Source organism: Quercus robur, chromosome 5 (assembly GCF_932294415.1).
Source record: "Quercus robur chromosome 5, dhQueRobu3.1, whole genome shotgun sequence".
Lineage (NCBI taxonomy): Eukaryota > Viridiplantae > Streptophyta > Magnoliopsida > Fagales > Fagaceae > Quercus > Quercus robur.
In genome coordinates, this window is record NC_065538.1 from 47148628 (window position 1) to 47171371 (window position 22744).

The window sequence follows — 22744 nt, forward strand, 5'->3', positions numbered from 1 at the left end:
ACCCGCACCCGCACCCGAGTCCCGAAACGCATCCGTGCTTCATAGCTCATCAATGACAAGGGCCGATACATTATCAATGGAGCAATGGGCATTTTTATGTTTTTTTGGTAGAAAGAGCAATGGGTATTTAACCATAAGTTGTACCTGCCTGTGTATGAATTAGAGTCTGACCATTTAGTGTAGAACCCAAAAAGAAAAATTGAATATTAAAACTTGGCTCATATGCCTAATGCTAATGCTTAAACTCACAAGTCACATCCACTAGCTTAATGGAGCATGCAAATTAGCTCACATAAACCTTTCAAGGGACTCAAAAGCCAGAATTTTAGATCACATTCTAATCAATTTCAACCGAGCAAGCCAGATAGCTCAAATTGGAAAATGATAGAAAATTTAGATGTGTGTTCTTGTGTTTGATATTTTTTGGGTTTGTGTTAATGTTAATGTTGTGACCAGATCTAAATTCATGTGTTTTTTAGTCTTTAATTTTTTTTCTTTTGTTAAAATTGATAAATTAATTTTTTTTTAAAATTAGATGCTAATGTGCCCTTTTTATTATAATTTTATTAGTTATGTCAGCGTCTAATATTGATTACCAACCGACCTTTAATCAAAATAGTACCTCTAGTCAGTGTTAACTCCCTTTTAATGTAGTCCAACATTTAGTATAGCTAAAAGATAAAGTTTGATAATATCAATTATCACATATTCCATCCAAGTAAATTTGGAGTATTAGTAAATAGTAATGTAAAAATAAAAAATATAAAACAACATGTCACTTAAGATTTATTGCAAAAATATTGTAGCATAATTTTGTGTTTTATTGGATTATATTTGGGGCCTAATTATTAATATTATTATTGGTATGAAAATATGTTAAATTATTAGTATATGTGTGTGTGTGAGGCCATACACTTTGTATTGAATATTTGTGTATTTTATTAAAATAAAAAAGCAAATAAAGTGGGTAAATTTTGAAAATAAATGATAGGTGGGCCGGATGTCCTGGCCCATAAAAAAGAAAGGGCTAGTTGCCTAGTTGGAACCCGATTGCGTTGGGGAATTTGAAAAAAAAAAAAAAAATGAAAAAAGAAAAAAGTGACCGTTGGAAAATAGTCGGTGTGGTGTCAAATAAATAGGACCAGGTTCAGAAGTTTCTCTCTCTGTTCTCACAGACACTCTGAAACAAAGAAACACAGACAGAATACACTCAGCGTTTTGAATTTAGGGAGAAAGAGAAAGAAGTGAAAGATTTTGCTTTTGAATCTGAAGTGTGTTCATCTCGAACGCACGCACGCTCGCTCGCTCGCTCTCTGTGTGGAAGAAGCAACTCCAATTCTCTCTTTTCCAGTAAGCCTAACCCTAACCCTAACCCTAACCCTAATACTAACCCATACCCGTGTTTGTGTTTGTGTTTGTGTTACCGTTTCAGTTTCCGTACACCAAACCCTAACCCTAACATAGAAAAGTACAAGCATCACATTTTAATCTTAATCTGTTAAATTTAGGAAAGAGCATCCATTGTTAAATGACAATTAACTCTCTTGTCCTAAAATGGAAAAGGGAATACGAAAGCATGCATGGTTCCAAGGCTAGTCCTATTTCTTTAGAAAAATAAAAAGAAAGAAAAGAAGGCAGGGCCAAAGAAAAGAGGATGATATGATAAAATAGACATGTGGTAGTTGATCTCGCTGCACATACGTTTTCAATTTTTTTAATTTTTTATTATTAGTTCTATTATAGGTTTGGCGAATATAGATGTTCTGCAGGACAGAGATGGATTTCAGTCCTAGTCCTCGGTCAAATGTAGTTGGTTTCAAATTTGACCCCAGAGACCATGAGTTGCTCTCATACTTCCTCTACAAGAAGGTTAATGGACAGTCATTGGATCTCTACTGTGGTTTTATCTCTGATTTTGATCTCTACGGAGCCCATCAGCCTGATCAGATTTGGGATCTTTTTGGCGGTTCCTTTTTGCGAGAAGATGAGGACCTCTATTTCTTTACCACTTTGAATTTTAAGGGTAAGGGTAAGGCCAAGGGTAGCCGTGGCAGCCGCATTTGTCGCACAATCAGCTCCGGAGGAACTTGGAGTAATGAGGGCTCTAAGGTTATATATGACGCCCACAGCAGCCTACCTATTGGATTAAAGCGTTGGTTTCACTATGAGAACGCTCAGTCGCCACAGAATGGCTGTTGGATCATGCACGAGTTCACCCTTGATGTTGAGGGTTCCTCACTGCGGTTGCCTTCTTCTGATCAGGCTGTTGTTGCCTCCTCTGTATTGTGTCGGCTACGTAGAAACGATCAAGCCAAGACTGCTTCTAGGAAGAGGAAAGTTCAGCCACAGCCCCTCCCTCAACAAGATTGTCCAAGAAAGAAGCAGCGGGCTGCCGAGCATGCTACTACCACTGATGCATCTGATGACACTCTTCTGCCCCTGATTATTCCCGTTTCTAACCAGCATTCTGTCATTCACATTGATGCCATTGCTTCCCCTGCTGCTGCTACTGCATCTGAGCAGACTCTTCCACCGATGGTTACTATATCTGATCCTGTTTCAGAATCAGAATTTGGGCCTGATATATTCAATACTAATTTTGAGGATGAAGATTTCTGCTCGGATGATCTGGATCAATTTTTGACTGAGTTTTTGGGGGATCTTACCGATTGTGACGACACCCCACTCTTATAGTACATTCTTGTATTTTTTTTTTTGGTGGACTAGCAAAGGCCAAACTCCCACTGGCTCATTGTTTTTTGTGCCATTAGATTAGATTTACTTATCACTTAGAATAGTTCAAAGTCAGTGCAATTGTAAATTCCTTTTCTTAAGTTGGAATCACTCTACTCTTTATCTTTTTTTTCTTCTTTACAGGTGTCAAATATCTTTACTTGAATTAAACCCCTCTCTTGAATGTTATTGGTTCAATATTTACAAATTTTTGTCATTAGCTGAGATATTTTGTGCTATTTTGATGACTGGCTCTTGGAATCTATTTCAAAATTGGCTTGTTTTGTAACCATATTTTCTAATAATTTCTAAACTTCTGTGCTGGCTCTTTTATTTATAGAAGTTTTCAAATTACCTATTTATTTGCCTAATCATTTTTTCTCCATCATCTATGACATTATTCTATTCCCATTTCCCGCAAATTTGGTGAGCATATAGGTCATAAATAAACCAGTGCCTATCAACTTTAAAATAAAATAAAAACTATTTATTAATGTGCAGGTTTAGAGGGAAACTTCTTAAACTTGAAATAACAGGGCATGGACCTATTCAGTCTACACTGCAACTGTGTTAAATGTTTGTTCAATCTCTGAAGGAATCTAGAAGATTGAGTGGTTTATTTACCATCTGAGCTATGTGTTGAATACTTTTTGCATTGGTTCTGTGTTCAATCTACATTGTTACTTTGTAAAATATTTATTCAATCTACATTGCTACCGTGTAAAATGTTTGTCCAATCTCTGAAGTGTTCACAACCAAGAGGGTAACTTGAATTGCTATCTAGGAGCTTCAATACTTTTTGCATTGGTTCTGTGTCTTTGTGTGTTTAGATGTGTGAAAGGACAGGTGTATATAAGGCCTCTAGAGAAAAACCTAAATACAGTAAATCATTGGCACAGCAGAATTCTCCAATGGAGAAAGGTATGTCTTTTATTGTCCATTCATCTTTTTCAAACTTGTTAAAATTTCCTTATCTCTTTCATTTTGGTCTACTTGAAAATTGTCTTATTAAATATCGTTAGCTGCACCAAGAAGGGGGAGTTGCAAAACCACCAGATGGTTATGTTGAAGACAATGGAAGAACAGATGTATTTCCAAAGCTTCAGAATGCACAGGAGGTAGATGTGAAAACAACACCTGCAGTTTCACTGCCCAAGATGTATCACGATTCAGACATTAGCAGCATGGATATGGAATTCTTGCCACCACCACCTCCTCCATTTTTTTCCTTTTGAGAAGGTCTTTTGGGAACCGATGGTACCTTTCAATGTAATTACAAGTAGATATCCCTTCTAAGAGTCCGAATGTAATTTCTGCAAAAGCTTTCACTGTTGCGTTGCTTCAGCAGCATACAAATAGCATTTCACATGAGCTAACTGATGGAAAGGTAAGATTCTTTTAGCTTAATAAGAACTAATTACCAGGATGACAATGTGGCTGTTTGATTGTGTGGCTTCTACTTCAGAAACAGTCTCATGTTGTTGTTGTTGTTGTTTTTTTTTCATCTTTGTCATCCTCATTAGGAAAATTAGTTTTGAAGTCTTAATCACATTTACCTCCAAGTGTGAAAATAAAGTACATTCACTATTTCCCCAAAACAATAATGATGAGTGCAGATGAAACTGATCAATAAAGTTGCTCATCTCAGAATTCAATGTTCACAGAACCATCTTCTCAGCTTTCAAAGATGATTTACCTGTCAAACCTGTACATGAATCAACAGTGTTTCAGATTTTTCAAAAGTACAGACATGAACTTGTTCATTGGGCACAGAAGAAAAAACCACTTCAGGCGGAGAGCAAACTGATGCTGACAAAATGATGTCTAGTATGGGATCTCATCATGAAGACTCAGCATGCAAGAATTCACCTGCGATGCACATCACTGCATCAGACAGCAATGATGCTGAAAGGAATAAGACAGGTGGCAATGAACCAATCAGATTTATGGATGACTGAACCAGCTGAGTCAGCTGAACATGATTTAGATATGGAAGACAATCCCATCACAGATATCTCAAGGCAAATGCGGTATGACACCAAGGGGTTCAAAAAGAACCAGAGTTCATCTTCCAAGCTTTCTTTGGCCCCATTGGACAGGTAAGAGTATTCAGACACTTTACAAAATTTCTTTTTGAAATGATCTAAGGTAATGAGAAACTGATAATCGTGAAGTTAAATACTTATCTGCTTAAATGGCTTCAAGTGAAAATGAAGAAATATCACAAAATTTACTACATAATCTGTGATGATATAATCTTTGACACAGCATGTTAACTTTGAGGTTCAGTTTAGTGCACATGTTTTGTTTACTTGATGCGGGGTAGTTGATACAAGGACACTGGTGAAAGGAAAAGAAGCTGGGGAGGGCTTAAATTAAACATTTGGCATTAAGTTAAACATTTGTCATTAAGTTAAACATTAAGAAGCTGGTGAAAGGACACTACCTAGTAGTTTCACTTTCAGATAAAGCTTCTACACTTGGCATTAAGTTAAACATTTGTCCCTCAAGATTAGATCATGTAAGAACTGTAAAACGAAAAGTTCCCATATTGAAGCTCAAATGACAATGCCCCTCACAATCTTCAACAGGGAGGGCTTAAATTCTGATAATGTACCAATTGGGAGCAAGCTGATTGAGAATTTACTGCCACATGACAAAGTAAAAAAAGGTGAATTTGTTTTGCTTGGAAGTGAAAAGAATGTTAAAGACCATCATACTAAATATTTTTTAGTTGGATGAGAATTTTAACAAATCCACGGTTAGATTAAGATGCTCTTCTTATATTCTACATGCTTACAAAATTTCAAGATTATATGAGATCGATAACTATGTCATCGATCATTTGTTTAAATTTCAAGTTTTTGTACTTGAGCTTTGTTGTTTGACTTTGTGTTGAAGTTCTTTATATCAGATTTACATCATTTTGAGCTTTGAGTTGGGTTGTTTGGTCATTCAACAACTGAAATATCAATTGCTTTACATAGGATTTTCCTAAGTGATGTAGAGATTTAAAAGTTCCCTTTGTTTGTCCCATCCATGTGAGGTAAGACATGTAAGGTTATAGCCAAAATAATAATTACTGGCAAAGTAGGCTTTAACTCTTTTGTTGATTGTATTTCAGTCACTGTAGAAAGAAATATCAATTCTTGCATAAATGTTTAAGAACCTTTGTGACAATGTCTATTTTAAAGTTGACATTTGGCATGCTTATACGATTATTATTGTATATCGATGCCAACCTTGTGTTATTGATCTTAAATAGTGAAAAAAAACTGCCAATTGTTTGGATAAGCAGATAAGGATCCTAAATATAAAATTGATGAAGTCAGATGTAGGAACTAATTAAGGGTGGAACTTAAAGACAATGCAATATATATATATATATGCATATTGGCATTTTTTTTTAGATTTTTATGCATCATCATTTTTTTGGAAAGAATCTATGTTCAATACAAGTTTCCTCACGTAGTTGATTTTAGATAATGAGTTCTCAAAACGTTACCCTGTTTTTTGGGACGTGCTAATTATACTTCAGTCACTCCTACTATATTCAACAGGTAAATTTCTTTCAGAAGTCTTGTTACCATAGATTGTTTTGATTTTTTGGATGTTAATCTTCTGAGTTGAACATGACTGCTTAGTCTCTAATCTCTATATGATAATGCTCCTATGGTAAGTTCTCTCAGACATATAATCAGGCTTGTAATCTTCTCATAAGACCTTCTAGGGAAATATTATATTGTTGATTCAAGTTTTGCAACACTCAGAGAATTTCTTGAATCTTTCCAGCCTAACTGGTAAGACAACTGAATGTGGTGCCCAGACAAGTGTGAATTCTAAAACTTGTGCTTTCGAGCATGGAGTATATGCAGAACTTGAAGACCATTTTGGCTGAAAGGAATAAACTTTGCTTCATAAAAGCTGGCAAGAGGACACCCGATCTCTCAGGCATTAAAACTTCAAGGTATGATGTCCATTTAGAGATAAGTCTTCTTCAATGGTTGCCTTCCTATCTGAAAATTGTTTACTAATCTTTAACTGATGTATATCTTCAATGTAGGATTACAGAGGCAAACAAAGTTCTATCAAATTCTGTAAGTCAAAGAGAAATTAATTCCTTGGAAAAGTCGGTGCAAAAAATGGAAGTACAGGGAAATATAGCATTGAAGATTGAGCGTTGTGTTGACAGTACTGAGAAAGAAATGTCTCAAAGCCCATCCTTGAAAAGGAAAGCATTTGAGGTTTTATATTATCAAACCACTTCTTGTTATTCATAAATATCTCTTCCAAATGATATCACAACAATAGTGATCTCATATGGAGTTTCCGTAAGTTATAAGAAAATTATCATGACTTCTCATCACCAATATTGATAGGATGCTACTTTGCAGGCATCATATTCAGATTCAGTGTACTTAAATCCTCTAAAACACCTCTCTGCATCATCTAGTGAAATCAGGTCTGATTGTTCTATTGACTATAATATGTTCTAAACTTACTGGAATAACATGTGCCTCATCAAAAATCACTTGCAGCAATTCAAAAGTACCTTTGGAAAGAGTCCTTGAAGAACAGGTAAATATCTACAAAATCTGTCGGTCTATTTATCAACCCCGACTGCTGATCTTTATATGAATAATATAGATGGTTGAAGCCTTATTTGGTGAACATAACTTGCTTCACTTTCATTTACATTTGCTCCAGGTCTGCATTCATGGGATTCGGGGAGAGAGTAGTGCCAAGCATGTCTTTACTGACCATGGGACCTCCAACTTGAATGTGTTTGAGAGGTGAACATGATGGACTTGGAAATTCCTTTAGTTATGGAAAATGATGGAAATGTTGAGAAGGCTGAGGCATATATGAAGGATCATGATGATGTGAGTGAACTAGGATTTATTTATTAGCTATTAAGTGATTCATATAGTCTTAACTTGATAGTTGCTCATCAAACCATGAACTTGACGAAGTCTCAAACCTGTAAGTGACTTTGAAACTGTGAACCTGAAACCTAAAAAAGGACTTGCAGTTTTTCAATTGTAGAGGAACACATGTTCATTAATTCATTTAATAAAATGCTGACTTTGAGATTCCCAATTACCAAAAACCTCTTTGTCAACTAAACCCAACATAGCTTTAATGAACCTTCCTGGGTCAAAGTTTGGACTTTGTCATTCCAAGGAGGATGTAATGAGAGCCCAAAAATTGCAACTGATGCAGGAGACTCAAAGAACTATTTATTTTAATTTAGGATTATTTAATTTTTGTAGTCATATTTAGTTTATTTTTAGACCCTATTGAAATTATTAAATAGTCCTTTTGTTTTCTCTCCTGCAGGTTTGCAACTTGCTGAGAAAGAAGCATGGGGAAGCCAAAGAAATATTAGTTTGAGCTATTGTCAACAATAACAATTTGCCAAAAAAAAAAAAAAAAAAAAATTGCTGATGCTTAACCATCCCATCAATGAAGAGAAGATATCCTTACTGTCTTTGATATTAAATTCTTTTTTCTTTGTTCAGTTTTTATTGTGTTGGAAATTCCTTCATAATTGAGAACAACATAAGATTCAGAATTTTGCTTCCCAACTGTGTCCAAGAAGCTTTGAGCATGATCAGTGGGTGGGAGAAACAGTTTTTATATTAAGGTATGTGCAAGGCATTTTCTGGCTGACTTGACCTAAATTTCTTATCCGCCTGATTGCACCTTTATATTTTTGTATGGCTAAATTAAAGTAGTTTGTCATCTTGTGTAAATTAAAGCTGAGTAAGATGTTTATCTTAATAAATGATTGAACATTTATATTTTTGTATGGCTAAATTAAAGTAGGTTGAATTAGAGTTTTATCTTTTGAACTGCCTACTTGGCAAATATTCTCAAGCTGATTTCTTGTCAGCTCATGCATGAGTACCATTTCTAATAAATAAATGATAACGATGACTTAAACTTTTACAAGGTATCTTCTTTTTTTTTTTTCTTGCTCTTTTTTGTGGGTTTATCACATGTTTTTCCTTGGGCTTGGGACCAATTTGATCCAAGTTCAGTTCTCCTTGAAATACAAAAATTAAACAAAAATGGCATGGAAGTGAATAGAAACAATGCAAGCTGAGGTCCAGTTGGTTTGTAGTAGCAATTTTAAGCAACCGCATGGCATGGAAGTGAATAGAACCAATGCAGGCTGAGGTCCAGTTGGTTTGTGATGATGCCGGAAATATGTCCACCAGTGAGTCACACGTTCCTCGTACGATCGCGAATGGCACCTGCACAACGAAAAGGAATAACCTAGCGGGGAGTACCGGTGTGGTACCGGCCAAACACCCTCCGAAGGTCAAGTTAGAATTATTCTCACTGCTCTAGAGTGCTAGAGAGGGTAAATTATCCGTACCTTGGTTTGTGAGGGTGCTTGGGTTTTTATAGTAGAGAGGGCTGCCCCTCTTTTCCTTGGAGTAGAAGTCTTTTCCTTATAGGAGTCTTCTTGGGCGTATTTTACGGGATTCTTTCCATATAGGAGTCCTTAGGTTTCATGAAACGTGGGGAGCAAGTTATTTACTTGTACACGTAAACGTGCAGAACAAACATTCCATAGACTGACGCCGTTAGTTTATGTTATCCCGTCAGTCTACGCTTATTTCGTCAACTTCAGGATGTTCGGCCCTATGTGGAGTTCTTTTACTTTTGGTCACCGTCAGCCTTGAAGGAATGCTGACGGCAAAACCATCTCGTCACCCTTGTTAAGTCTACATCGTCACCCTTGTCAGGTCTGCACCGTCACCCTTGTCAGGTCTGCACCGTCACCCTTGTCAGCATAATTTTATCCTCATCAGTTTGTAATAGCAATTTTAAGCAACCGCATAATTTATTTTCTCTTGTTTACAAGTTCATAAAATGTTAAATCTCACTGTTTGCTGTTCATTACAACTTATTGGTACTGGTCATGCTATAATTTTGTTCTGAAACAAATTTTAAGCAAAAAAGAAGCATGTAATACAACATATATATATTTCTGAATGAAAAGAATAGTGTATTTCATTTCTATGAATGTAATACATCAGAAATATATCTTTCAATGAAGAGAGGAGTTCCTCAACCAAAGTTTTGCTATCTAGTGGGTTTCGGCTCCTATCCTAAAGCTGAAGTATTTGCTGCTTTGTTACAGTCTTGTACATTTGACACCACCCACCTGAAAATTTTGGCTTACTCTTTTGCTTCCTCGAGCAAGTGATTGACACTGGAAAGATTGGGAATTTTTTTTTTTTTTTTTTTTTTGAAGAGGGAAAGATTGGGAATTGTTGAACTGAGGGTTGGAATCATAAATGATAAATCCCCTTCAACAATCATATTTTGCAATCCTATTTCTCTAGTATAATTTGTTACCATCACTACTGACAATGCTTTCCCTTCCTCACAATCATCCCCACTAGTATTTTCTCACTCAAAGCAGCTATGGTCACGTACTTGTACCTTGATCCCAACTGAGCTTGTTCATTGGAGCTTCACACCATCAAATTTACTTTGTAACAGTCCAAAAGTGACGCCGTCCACATGACTGTCTCTCTGGTTTGCATGCCATATTCTTGGTCCGGATTTTCGTCAGGCTTAATAGCATATTCAACAGCTCTTTGTGTTAGCAGAGGAGCCTCTATCCTTCCTCCAGTCCACCTGATTCATTTCTCATCCACCAAAGCATCTATATAACTGGGAAGAAAAATCTCTACCTCTACAAAACCACTTTGTACCAATTTGACTTTTTTTTTTTTGGTTATACATTTTAAGTGGGGGAGGGGATTCAAATCATGGATGTTTACATTAAAAACACTAGGACTTAGTAAATTATAATGCCAAAATATTGGGATTGGTTATCTTACGGAAGTCACCGAGATTGTTTTATTAGGAGATCCATATTCCAACTTCTCAAATTAGATTTAGAAAGTGAATCGTTTCTCTAATAAGGGAAAGTATCTTTACTTGATGTTTGACTTCAAACATTGTATAAAAGGTTCGCCCTCCAAATCATGACGAGAACCTTCACTTGAAAAGGTTTGTAGCACAAAAGATGCTGCATTTGCCTCCTTAACTCAGCCATTTCAACGTTACAGAGGTCTCTTTTGTGAGCTGGAGGTGTTTCAACGTTAGGCATGATTGTGTTTTGTGATTTTAATCTTATTTATAAATTTCTTAATCAATTAATCAGTTTTTGAAATAAAATCTATTGTTCCTCTAAATTTTATATTGTTAGTTTAAATAACAAATTTTTTGACACTAGTAAAGCAAATCAATCAATAGGTGGAAACCAATTCTAGGATAAAAAATTATAAATATGAATTAAGATGATTGAGCTTCTAAGCGTTCAACAATGGTGTGGGAAAGCCACATATTCCAATTGCTTTCTTTCCTACATCCAAGTTCTTCCCCCTCAAAATCAAGGATTCCTCTTTTTCTTCTTTGTGACTCTAATATAATATTTCTTTCAAACACACGACAACATTTTATTGGTTGGGGGACCACTAGACATTATTGACATGGCCCCCCAATTGTATTGACAAATTTTTCCCACAATTGAAAGTTACTTTCTTACCTCACGCATAAAAAATGGCATGTAGAAACATTTTACAAAAATTGCGGGTGTAAAAGGCATTGGATTTCTTTAATTAGATGGTGGACAATCAACATTTTGTCTTTAGGTTAATTTTTTTTTTTCTATATCATACTAATTAGTTAAGTGATGTAATTTGTGACAAGTTTAAAAAAAAAAACATTTATGAGAAAAAAAGAAAAAGAAAAGAAAACTTAGATGTGGAGTTTTACTTTTTACCAATTGTATGCAAAAAATCATAGTTTCAAGTGAGCATGAGATTCTATCATGTGACGTTCTCTTTGACAAGATTTTTTTTTTCCACATAAATTCTTTACTCAAGTGCCACATCATAGATAAGGACTATTTATTTTCTTAGATTCATTGAATCAGGATATTTCTCAAGTGCCACATTAGAGATAAGGACTAATTAAAATTTAAAAGATAAGGACTCTTCATTTTCTTAGGTTTACCGTTACAGGACTTTCCTCTCTCACATTCTACTCACCATTTTCAATTCTTGCACTTTGCTACTTTATATAGCATTACTCATCAATTAATCAATCAAATATAAGGAGAGTCCTCTTGTGAGAGAGCAAAAGTTTCTGTCATGTGGCACTCTCTTTGAGGATTTGCTTGCAATAAAAGATATGGACTTTTAGTTTTATTTGGTTCATCGTTTCAAGAATATTTATCTATCCCTCACAAAGATAAGGACTCTTTGTTTACTAAATAGATACCAATTAAAAGATAAAGACTCTTTATTTTCTTAGGTACATTGTTTTAAGACTTTTTTTCCCCTCTCTCTTTTACTTTGGATTTTCTTCTCTTGCACTTCTGCTTCTTTATATACACTTGCTCATACCCCTTTACGTCATCCCAATTGAAATACACATATGAGATTCTCCAAACTAGGAACAATGTCCTTTAGTTTCAACCCATCAACTACACGTTTCTAACCCTATCATGATATCCCATCTCACACTAACATTAATGAGTTAGCTACAACTAGAGAATATGTATTGCGGTTTTGATTTTGAGTGACAATGACTTGTAGTTTTGATGTGGAGGTTAGAGGTCATTGTGGGTTTTGTAAGGGTTGTGATTGGATATGGGAAGAACCTTTTATGGGTTTTGGGAGTTTTGATTTGATGTCACTTTGGTAACATATATACTATTTTGTCAACCTTCAACCCTTAGTCCATGTTTTTTACCTATTATTTGTTACTCTTTTTGTATTTTTACCTTTAGCTACTAATGTATCATATTGCTCACGCATAAATGAAATAAAAAATTTTCTCTTATTAGCTTGAACTATAAGAATTGTATTTGAAATTTTGAATGTGAGGCTTATAACTTAATAGAATTGAGAAAAAAAATGTTATTAGTTAACATAAAGTTATTTGATATAAATTTTAAAAATAATACGAGATCTTTAGAAGTTTATCTTTGCGATTTGCCTTATACAATATTTGGGCGCTTGGGAGTTTACTTCAATTTTTGCAATAGTAGGAAAAATTATTGCTATTTAGTGTGCGTTTGGCTCCAAATTGAAAATCCAGTTTATTTTACTATTCGGCTTATTTTTGCTACTATTCATAGGCCCCACTGCACTTTTTGGTACTATTTATGGGGCCCATTGTACTATTTCAACTAACTTTTACCTTTATTTACAGTACTTTTAGTAAAAACTTTTCAATTTCAGCAAAATAAGCAGATCCCAAACAGACCTTTAGTGTATTGGTGTGAGCCTTGACCATAAAAGTAAAAAAATGATGATTATTTTTTAGTTTTCTTTGTTGTGAATCAAGATTACCTCAGTTTTAGTTGCAACCTCTAATTTAATTGCAGTTATTCAAGAGTACTGTGCAGACAGTGTACAGACTACAGTTGTATTGTTAGTTCTCTCTAGCAAGGCTACAATTAAGCAATTTTTCACAAAGGTTCTCTGACCTAGACCGACCAGTCTGACCAGGTTAATCGTGAACCGATCACTAAACCAATTTTTTTAATGTAAGAACTAATCACTTAAACATTTTAAGAGATCCTCTTGAACCGGGTTTCGACCTGAAAAATCGTCCAAACTGTGAATCGGTTCAACTGGGTCAAAGAGTTTACTTTAATTTTTAAAAATAGAGAATAGAGAGCTATGGGGCATAGAATCAGAGGCCTTATGCTTTATTTAAGAACCATGACTAAAACTGTGGGGTACAGAAATTTAATAAGGTAATCATGCCACTTATCATACCCAAGGCCAAGGAGGTCAATACAGTTCTGAGCATTGTTATTAATACCGTTCCGTTCCAACCGGAATGGTTGAAATTTTTCGTGCCAGTATGCAAACCGGTACCGGAAACCCCCCCCGTTCCACCTCGGGTCAGATTTCGGGAAGTTTCGGTCCGTTCTGGCCGTTCCGGTGAATTTCGGCCAATTTCGGCCGGTACGGGATTCGGAGTTTTTTAAAAAAAAAAAAAAAAAACAATAACGTCCAAACGACACCGTTTTGGACTTGACTAAAAGACCTAACTCAGACCCTTTTTCTTTCATTCGTTCACTTTCACTTTCACTCTCAAATCCCTCACTCACTGTCGTCGTTCTTGTGCCCACTGCCGTCGTGCTCGTGCTCACTGCCGTTGCTCAATGCTGTGCTCTCTCAATCACTTGACTCTCTCATACTCATCTGTCTTTGACTCTCTCACAGTCTCACTCTCTCAGATTGAACAGCCAAATCAGGTATTCTTTCTCTACTCTCACTCTCTCGGATTCAAGCTTCAGTTCAGCCAAATCATTTTTTTTTTCTTATGATTTGTTTGTGGTTAAGATTTAAGAACTTACTAAGATATTAGATATGTGATTTGTTTGTTAAGATATGTGATTGAACAAATTGGGTAAACCGTGTTTAGTTTTACTCTCACTCTCTCGGATTCAAGCTTCAGCCAAACCGTGTTTAGTTTTTTTCTTAACTTGATTTGTTTGTTCATTAACTATATATGGCTGTTCATGCATTTGATTGAATTTCATTTCATTTCATTGAACAGTAAATTATGGCTCATCATAGTTTAGGGGATCCCGCATGGGCTTATGCCCGTGCAGGTGCTTCCTCTGCTTCTGTGGCCTCTGCCCCTGCAAGATCAGATGATCCCGCATGGGCTCATGCTCGTGCAGTGCCTAATGCAAAAAATAACACTATATGTTTGCATTGTAATAAGTTGATTAAAGGGGGTGGTATTACTAGACTTAAGTATCATCTTGCTGGGATTAGAGGTCAAGTTGAACCATGTAAAAAGGTTTCATCTGATATTAGGTTTCAAATGAAACAAATGATTGAAGACTTGAAAAAAATATAAACAAACTAAAAAGAGGATTCAATTAGAAATTGGGAACCCATATGATGTTGATGAGGAGGAGGAGGAGGAGGAGGAGGATGAGGTTAGGGTTGTTGAAAAGAGTCCCCCTCAAACATTAGGTAAACGAAAATCTAGGGGAAAGGATGTTGACAATGATATGGGTCAAATAAGAGGAAAGAAGAAAATTAAGAGTTATTTTGCTCCTAGAACAACCCCCGGTGCTCAACCCTCTATAAGAAGTGCTTTGGCTACAAAAGCAATGATTGATAATGCAAAAATGAATGTGGCAAGATGGTGGTATCATTCTAATGTACCCTTTTATGCATCTCAGTCACCCTATTATCAACCTATGATTGATTCCATTGCTGCTATTGGGTCGGGATTTAAGGGGCCTTCTTTTTATGAGTTGAGGGGACCCCTTTTGAAAAATGCTGTCCATGAAGTTATTGATTTTTTGTTAGATATAAAAAATGATTGGAAAGTATATGGCTGTTCACTGATGTCTGATGGGTGGACAAATCAAAAGCAACAACCAATAATGAATTTTTTGGTGTATTGTCCAAGGGGAGCCATATTCTTGAAATCTATTGACACTTCAGGCCTTACAAAGGATGCTGAAACTTTGTTTAATATATTTGATTCTGTTGTTCAAGAAATTGGTGTGGAATATATTGTGCAATTGATTACAGATAATGCTTCTGCCTATAAGAAAGCTGGAAAAAAATTACAGCAGAAGTATGGTACTTTATTTTGGTTTCCTTGTGCAGCTCATTGCATAGACTTGATGTTGGAGAATATTGCTAATCCTAGGTGGTTCCCTCTTATTGATGAAGCAATTAAGAAGGAAAAAAAGATAACAAAGTTCATTTACAACCATGGAGTTGTTTTAGACTTGATGAGGCAAGATTTTACAAATGGAAGAGAGTTATGTCGTCCTGCAATTACAAGGTTTGCCACTAACTTCTTAAGTCTACAAAGCATGCTAAGGTTCAAAAAAGAGCTTAGACAAATGTTCACTTGTGATAAATGGCTTTCATGCCCCCATGCTAAGACTGCCGTTGGGAAGGAGATAAGTAAAATTGTTTTGGAAGATTATGCGTTTTGGTCTCAATGCAAGCACATAGTGAAAGTTAGTGAGCCTTTAGTTAGAGTACTTCGTCTTGTTGATGGGGATGAGAAACCTGCTATGGGGTACTTGTATGAAGTAATAGACAAAGCAAAAGAGGAAATAAAAAGAAGGTTGAAGAACAAAGTTTCTTTGTATGGACATTATGTTAGAGTTATTGATACTAGATGGGAAAAACAACTTCATAGTCCTCTGCATGCAGCAGGTTGCTTTCTTAACCCTGCAATATACTTTAGGCCTTCATTTAAAAGGCAAAATGAAGTTCAAAGAGGGTTGCTAAGCACTCTAATGAGGTTGGTTCCCGATCCTGACATTCAAGACAAAATAAGTTCACAACTTGATGAGTACAAAAAATCAATTGGTGACTTTGGCACATCACTAGCAATCCGCCAACGAGAGAGACTAAATCCAAGTAAACATTAACAATTTAATAGTATTTCCTTTCAATATGTCTATTTATCCTTTATAGTTGTTATTGTAAGATTACACGAGCAATGCTTATTTTACATTTTTATATGTTATTGTAGTTTCATGGTGGGAGCAATTTGGACTTGGAGCTCCAGACTTACAATCATTTTCCATTCGTGTGCTAAGTTAATGTTGTAGTGCAACTGGTTGTGAGAGAAATTTGAGCACATTTGAATATGTTCACTCAAAGAAGAGAAATAGATTGGAACATAAACGAGTAAATGATTTGGTCTTTGTCCATTATAATTTGAGGCTTCGAGAAAGGTAAATTTATAATCGTTACTCATATGTAAATGAAATGTACTTTCAAATAATTATAATTTATAAAATGACATTAATGTTTAATATTTTCATTGGTAGGAACATTCAAAGGAATAAGTATGGAATGGATCCTATAAGCTTGGATAACATTGACTTGATGGGAGATTGGGTGGCTGAAGAACCTGCACTTCTTAATCCAGATGACATAAATTGGGATTGTCTTAATGAACTAGCAACCCTAGTGAATGTGGAAGAGGATGCTGAACTTGAAACTATTGATGTTGATGACGATGATGATGATGACAACAACAATGAACATGTCTTGACAAATCTTCCAATGGGTGCTAGTAGTTCTTATGGGAGTTCTTTTGATGATGAGTTTGATCCTTTTTTCATGGATGATGATGAGGAGGAGTAGGAATATTATGTTAAATTAATGTTAAATGTTTTTATTGTGTGATGTTATATTGATGTTTAAGACTTAAGACTTAAGACTAAGTGTATGTTGAATTGATGTTATGTTGAATTGATGTTATGTTGAATTGATGTTTAAGACTTAAGACTTAAGACTAAGTGTATGTTGAATTGATGTTATGTTGAATTGATGTTTAAGACTTAAGATTTAAGACTTAAGACTATGTGTATGTTAAATTGATGTTATGTTGAATTGATGTTATGTTGATGTTTAAGACAAGAGTTAAGACTAAATGATTTGTATTATTTGATATTTAGTTGTTTATTTATTAGAATTGACAATTTTATGTTCTACAAGAATATATATAAATTATTTTTTAGGAACCCTGAAACACCCTGAAATGGTATGCCAAAATCGGCTGGTGCCGAAATATTCCATTCCACTGGGCAAACCGAAACGGGCTCCGAAACGGTATTAATAACTTTGGTTCTGAGAAGTCCATACACTCGGATGGTAAGGCCGGAGAGGCGGGCCATGCCCACGTCAATAGCACATTACCAAAGGGGGCCACACTGTAGAGGAAGAGCTTCAGAGAGGGGGTTAGCCCTGATGTGATTGGAGTGATGGTAGCTGCCACCACATTTAATGCACCTCACCAAACACCCTGACCTTATTTATGTGAAGAAAACCCCTGAACAGTGCTGTCTTGGTTGTCACAACTCACAGAAGACTTGAGAGGGCGTCTGATGGGACAAGCACTCGAGTAGTGGCCTGCAAAATCAACAAATAGAGGGCCAAGATCAGCCAAAATAGGCTATATAATGTGAGAGATACTCTAGGGATAGAGGGGGGAGTTCATCTGAAAATCTAAAAAAGAATGTAATACAAAGAACTGAAATTGTAATCAAATTTAAGAAGAATATACTCCAGAACTACTCTCCTCGGACTTTGTTGAGGAAGGATTTCTTCGCATAAAACCTGTTTTCCTTTATTTTATTTCAATCTTAAATTCATTAGGGGCGTTGTCTAACTAACCGAAACCTAGTTTTTAGCCCACTCTATAAAAATTCATTGTGTTGGGCTCTTTGGGCCTGAATCCTTCTACCTTTTGGGCTTAGGAACCAAAACCTATCCTTACAAGTACTATGACCAACGTACCACTTAGGTTCCTTGAGAACAAATATGAAGTATTAATATATTTATTTTAGACTTAGGTGATTTATAATTTTTCAACTTATTCTATTACCTCTCTCTCAATTTATTAAATTTGTTTTCTTTGATAACTTTACTTGTGATTTAAGAATAATGCCTTTGCATGGGAATATACTAAAATAATTAAAAGTGATTTTTTTTTATTTAATCAAATGATTTAGACTTGATGGACTATTATAAGTTTTTTTTTTTTTTTTTTTAATTTATGTTGTACTATTTTCTATTAACCTTAAAATATCATGAAATTTTATTATAAATTTTGTTTCAATTATTTTTAGATATTTTTAGTCAATTTTGATAATATTTATAAATTTAATATACCTTTATTTGTATTTTAATTAATTACTAAATTAATTATGGTATCATCACGGTTTGACCTCGGTTCGTCCTTAAAAACCTTGAACCTCTCCCTTTTCCAGTTCTTTGAACGGTTTGGATCTGAAAACCATGATTTTCACATAACTTTTTTGTTCTATTTCTCATGTGTCTTTCACATTTAGTACTTATCTACCTGTATCTCTTTGGTTATTTAGCCGTTAGTGCTATTAATTATAGTTAATGTGGTTTGTTCGAATTAGTTTCAAATATTTTAATTTAATGTTACAGTTTTGATATACAATTGTGGTTAATTAGTAGTGTGCTCTACATCTCTAATAAAAACAAAGCTCCTTTGTAAACCAATAATACAAGACCAGTTCAGTCAATTTTATCTTAGGCTTTTCTTGAATTTTAGCATTCTCTTTGTTTTTGTTTTGTTTTGTTTTTTAATTTTTTTTAAAAAGGGATATAGACGCCCTATTAGAGACAATTAAATTGATGGACATATTTAGCCAATTTTTCTTTGTTTGATTACGTTCTATTTATGTTAGTATACAAATGATTTTGTTTCATTTAGATTATGAACAAGGTGTTTGAGATTGGGGTCTTGGGATTTGGTGGTGAGAATGGAGTGGAAGTGTACATTTTATTTAAATGTTATTTTATTACTTTAAATATTAAATTTATAATAGGGTATGGACTCCTAGAAATGTCTAATAATTATGTAATTCCAATCTTATATATATCGATTAGTAAAGAAAACAAACTCAATAGTCAAAAACTACTTCTAGGATAAGGAAAAATTATAAAATACGAATTAAGAAGATTAAACTTCAAAGCATTCGGTAATATTGTGGGGAAACATCATAAATACTATATAACAAAATGAGTATTATATAAGGGTCAAAAAATAAAAATTATTCATTTGAGATATCGCAGCATGTTGAGGTGAATTCACAAGTCCTGAATTCCTACCTAGAATAATCCATTATCTTCCTACCTAATCTTGCCTCTTTTTTCCCCTCAAATCTTTTGCTCTTTAGATTTTTGACACAAAACACATAAAAAAGTCCATGGACACACAATTTGTCCCATGTGTAAGTGATGTAAACTAATTACAAGTTGACAAATGTGCAAGTTGTGGTAAATTGTGGCTAATTATGTTCGTAGAATAGTTGCACAAACCATCCTAAACCAACCTGCTTGTTATATATATATAAAAGGGATCAGATGGACAATGGCTCCAAAATTTATGGATTAATATAGTATTTTTAAATTGACTGCAAGTAAAAAAAAAAAAAAAAAAAAAAAAAAACCAATTTTGCTGCTACCAAAATATAGGGACCAAATTGATAATTTTTGTGTGTGTGTGTGTGTTGATAATCAGGACCTAATTGATAGTGATCCAAAAATGTAGGGATTAAAGTGATATTTTTGGGGGAAAAAAAAAAAAAAAAACTAGTGCACCTCTATCCAGAGTACCAAGGTCAAGAGATGAAAAACCTCCCAAAAAACTGGAAAAAATAAATAAATAAAAATAAATAAAAAATAAAAACCATGCTTGATGGTTGTGCAATGAAGTCCTTAAAAGGAAAAAATGCCCTACACCCCCTGAGCTTTGGAGTAGTGGCCAAAGCACCTCCTAAAATTTTATTTTGACCAATTTACTCTTTTAACTTTATACACTTGCCAAATCAGTACATTTGTTAGTTTGGTGTTAAAAAACTAACGGAAAACTCATGTGAGAGGAAACTGACATTATAAATGATTTATCAGCTCAGTTGAGGGAGGTAGAAAGCTACGTTTAGAGAGAGATGAACTAGAAGTGTAGAACCACTGCAACACAACCTTCTCTTCGGTGTTGGAGTCTTTGTCCCACCGTCGCCTTGCCGCTGGTTATTATTATTATTATTATTTTTTTTTTTCATGCTCTCTGCTATTCCAATCCTCCATCTGCAAGTTTCTGTTGCAATGTTTTGGTTAGGTTTAGTTTTCGGGTTTATCCTTTACACTTACCCAAGTGTTTCAAGGCTACCATGAATTCATATATCATTGAGTGTTTACAAATGGTAAATTGTTTCACAAAATAGAACCCAATGAATCAATAATTGCACTTTCAGTAGTATTAAATATATATATATACACACACACACATGGCCTATCACTATAAGTTATACAAATTTGGGATCATCATTCTTCTCAACTAACATTGACAATATCAATTTATTAGACCCCTTTCATGTACATTAAGAGATGAAATACAAAGCCAATGAATTGAAATACCCAATAAATCAATAATTACACTTTTCCAACGAGTCTCTAAGAAAAGTGAAATACTACAATCCACATTGCGGTTGCAAGCATGCTGAGACAGAGCCTATACATGATTTACCTAATCTATATGTTGATTGAAGAAGAAGAAGAAGAAACTTCAATGAGGCTGGCAGTTTGAGTTTTCCAAATATATATTAATGAAAACACAGATGAGACAAGAAGGTTAAACAAAAGATTAATACATTTAATAGATCCCTTTGATCAATATTCCCAATCACTAAATATACACTTTCTGCCGTGACTTGACCTAATCCAACTTCCATTTTGCAGTATTAAGATGCCTAGAAAGAAAGCCCCAAAAGTTGTTTTATGCGGCATTGTGCTTTTCCTTTCTCATGCACGAGAAACAATCAAAAGTGTCATCAATGCCCTCTCATGTTTCATGCTGCGTTGCTACCTGAACTGTTAGCCTTTGTGAATCATAACCTTTGACTAGAGTACATGTTCCTTAAGTATCTTGAAGGATTGAAGCTGCTCAAAATCACTGCAATAAAAAGGAACTGAATTTAGATGCAATAGAAATAGAATCCAAAGCAAAAACACAATCAGGAGTCACATTCAACATTTACCGATAGGAGAAAGGACAATAACAGCACCAATGGGATGTAGGAAGAAAGTGGTCCTCTCCAGAAAATGCAATACTGCAAAAGAAAATATATCTGCACACCTCAATTTACACAGGTGATATAGTCTCCATGTGTGAAACTAAAAGCCAAATCCAGGCAAACAAGTTGATACAACATGTTTCAGCCACAAGAAATTCAAATTAATTAATTTTGTTTACAGAATAAAATAAAGAATTCACTATAATTTGCCAGCACCAAGTGCTTGAATAGTTTTTTTAAAATTAAATGAATATTCCATGGAACCACATAAACCCGACCATGAAAACTATTGCCAAGAAATTGTAAACTCATCTAAAATCCTAACGAACAACCAAAACCCATCAGAGCACTACTCATATCTCTCTCAGGCATTTTATCAAACAACTCAATTGCTACTCAAAACCAGTTTTGATGGAATGGAAATTTTACCACAAACAACTCTACCCAATCCACCACAGGCCTTGAAACACTTGGTTAAGTGTAAAGGGTAAGCCCGAAAATTAAACTAAACCAAACCAAAACATTGCAACAGAAACTCAAGGATGGAGGATTGGAAAAATAGAGAGCAGGAAAAAAAAAGAAAAAAAGAAAAGAAAAAGGCATACCAACGGCAAGACGATGACAGGACAAAGACTCCGGCACCGGAGAGCAGGTTGTTGCGGCAGTTTTAGAATTCAGGTTCGTCTCTCTCTAAACGTAGCTTTTTCTCTCCCTCTCAACTGAGCCGATTCACCCTTGGTAATGTCAGTTGCCTCTCACGTGAGTCTCCCGTTAGTTTTTTAACACCTAACTGACAGAAGTACTGATTTAGAAGTTGTACAAACTACAAACTATAAAGTTGAAGGACCAAATTGGCCAAAATAAGAATTCAGGGGTGCTTGGTCATTACATTAAAGTTGGGTGTATAAGTATTTTTCCATCCTTAAAATGAGGCAAAAATGTAAATATGCAAAAAGAGAAAATGCTCACATCTATAATTTTATATAAAAAAAGACGGTTGAGGTTTTTGTGTTTGACAAAACGACAAAGAAATGGGTTAAACGGCACCCTCAATTTATAGAGCTTAAATTATAGTAAAGTGCATGTATGAGCTAAAAAATCTGTGTGGCCCTTTTTGGTCTTTTCGTCATCAGCTCTAGAGTTTTGGCTGCTCTTTATTTTGCTGCCACACATGATGAAAGACTTTATGGAGAAACTTTATTTCACATATTCTAGCAGAATGAGATATATAGAATCATGATAGATTTTGAACATTTTTTGAATTCTACTCACTTTGACAGACTTCATCATGGCTACTCAAATACCACTACTACTTAGCAAGAGCACGAAAGTGTACAGGAACAAATTTGTTTT

The 22744-nt window shown here is 34.9% G+C and overlaps 2 protein-coding genes and 1 long non-coding RNA gene across 6 annotated transcripts; 2 read left to right on the top strand and 1 right to left on the bottom strand.

Moving 5' to 3' along the window:
• The first annotated feature begins 1153 nt into the window (after positions 1–1153).
• On the top strand, positions 1154–2870 carry LOC126726145 (NAC domain-containing protein 89-like). 3 transcript variants are annotated; one of them, XM_050431272.1, is made up of 2 exons: positions 1154–1350; positions 1733–2870. In XM_050431272.1, exon 2 carries the CDS (start codon positions 1759–1761, stop codon positions 2692–2694), a length of 936 nt encoding a protein of 311 aa, XP_050287229.1. In that variant the 5' UTR covers positions 1154–1350; positions 1733–1758; the 3' UTR covers positions 2695–2870. The 3 variants fall into 3 exon arrangements, with proteins under 3 accessions (XP_050287229.1, XP_050287230.1, XP_050287231.1); XM_050431273.1 differs by having other exon boundaries at positions 1744–2870; XM_050431274.1 differs by having other exon boundaries at positions 1770–2870.
• An 11479-nt stretch (positions 2871–14349) lies between these two features.
• On the top strand, positions 14350–16925 carry LOC126728272 (uncharacterized). Its single transcript, XM_050434126.1, has 4 exons — positions 14350–14569; positions 14679–16071; positions 16385–16510; positions 16607–16925. Exons 1-4 carry the CDS (start codon positions 14350–14352, stop codon positions 16923–16925), a joined length of 2058 nt encoding a protein of 685 aa, XP_050290083.1.
• A 3974-nt stretch (positions 16926–20899) lies between these two features.
• Positions 20900–22349, bottom strand: LOC126726147 (uncharacterized). Of its 2 annotated transcripts, XR_007655728.1 has the most exons (3): positions 21997–22349; positions 21383–21427; positions 20900–21270 (listed from the first exon to the last, which is right to left on the bottom strand). It is a non-coding gene; the product is annotated as an uncharacterized LOC126726147 (long non-coding RNA). The 2 variants fall into 2 exon arrangements; XR_007655727.1 differs by lacking the exon at positions 21383–21427.
• Positions 22350–22744: the final 395 nt, after the last annotated feature.

Coding starts and splice junctions, on each gene's coding strand:
- LOC126726145 (XM_050431272.1), top strand. CDS start 1,759: ATGTTCTGCAGGACAGAGATGGATTTCAGTCCTAGTCCTCGGTCAAAT.
- LOC126728272 (XM_050434126.1), top strand. CDS start 14,350: ATGGCTCATCATAGTTTAGGGGATCCCGCATGGGCTTATGCCCGTGCA. Junction 14,570..14,678: donor TCATCTTGCTGGGATTAGAG/GTCAAGTTGAAC, acceptor GGATTCAATTAG/AAATTGGGAACCCATATGAT. Junction 16,072..16,384: donor TTGCTAAGCACTCTAATGAG/GTTGGTTCCCGA, acceptor TTAATGTTGTAG/TGCAACTGGTTGTGAGAGAA.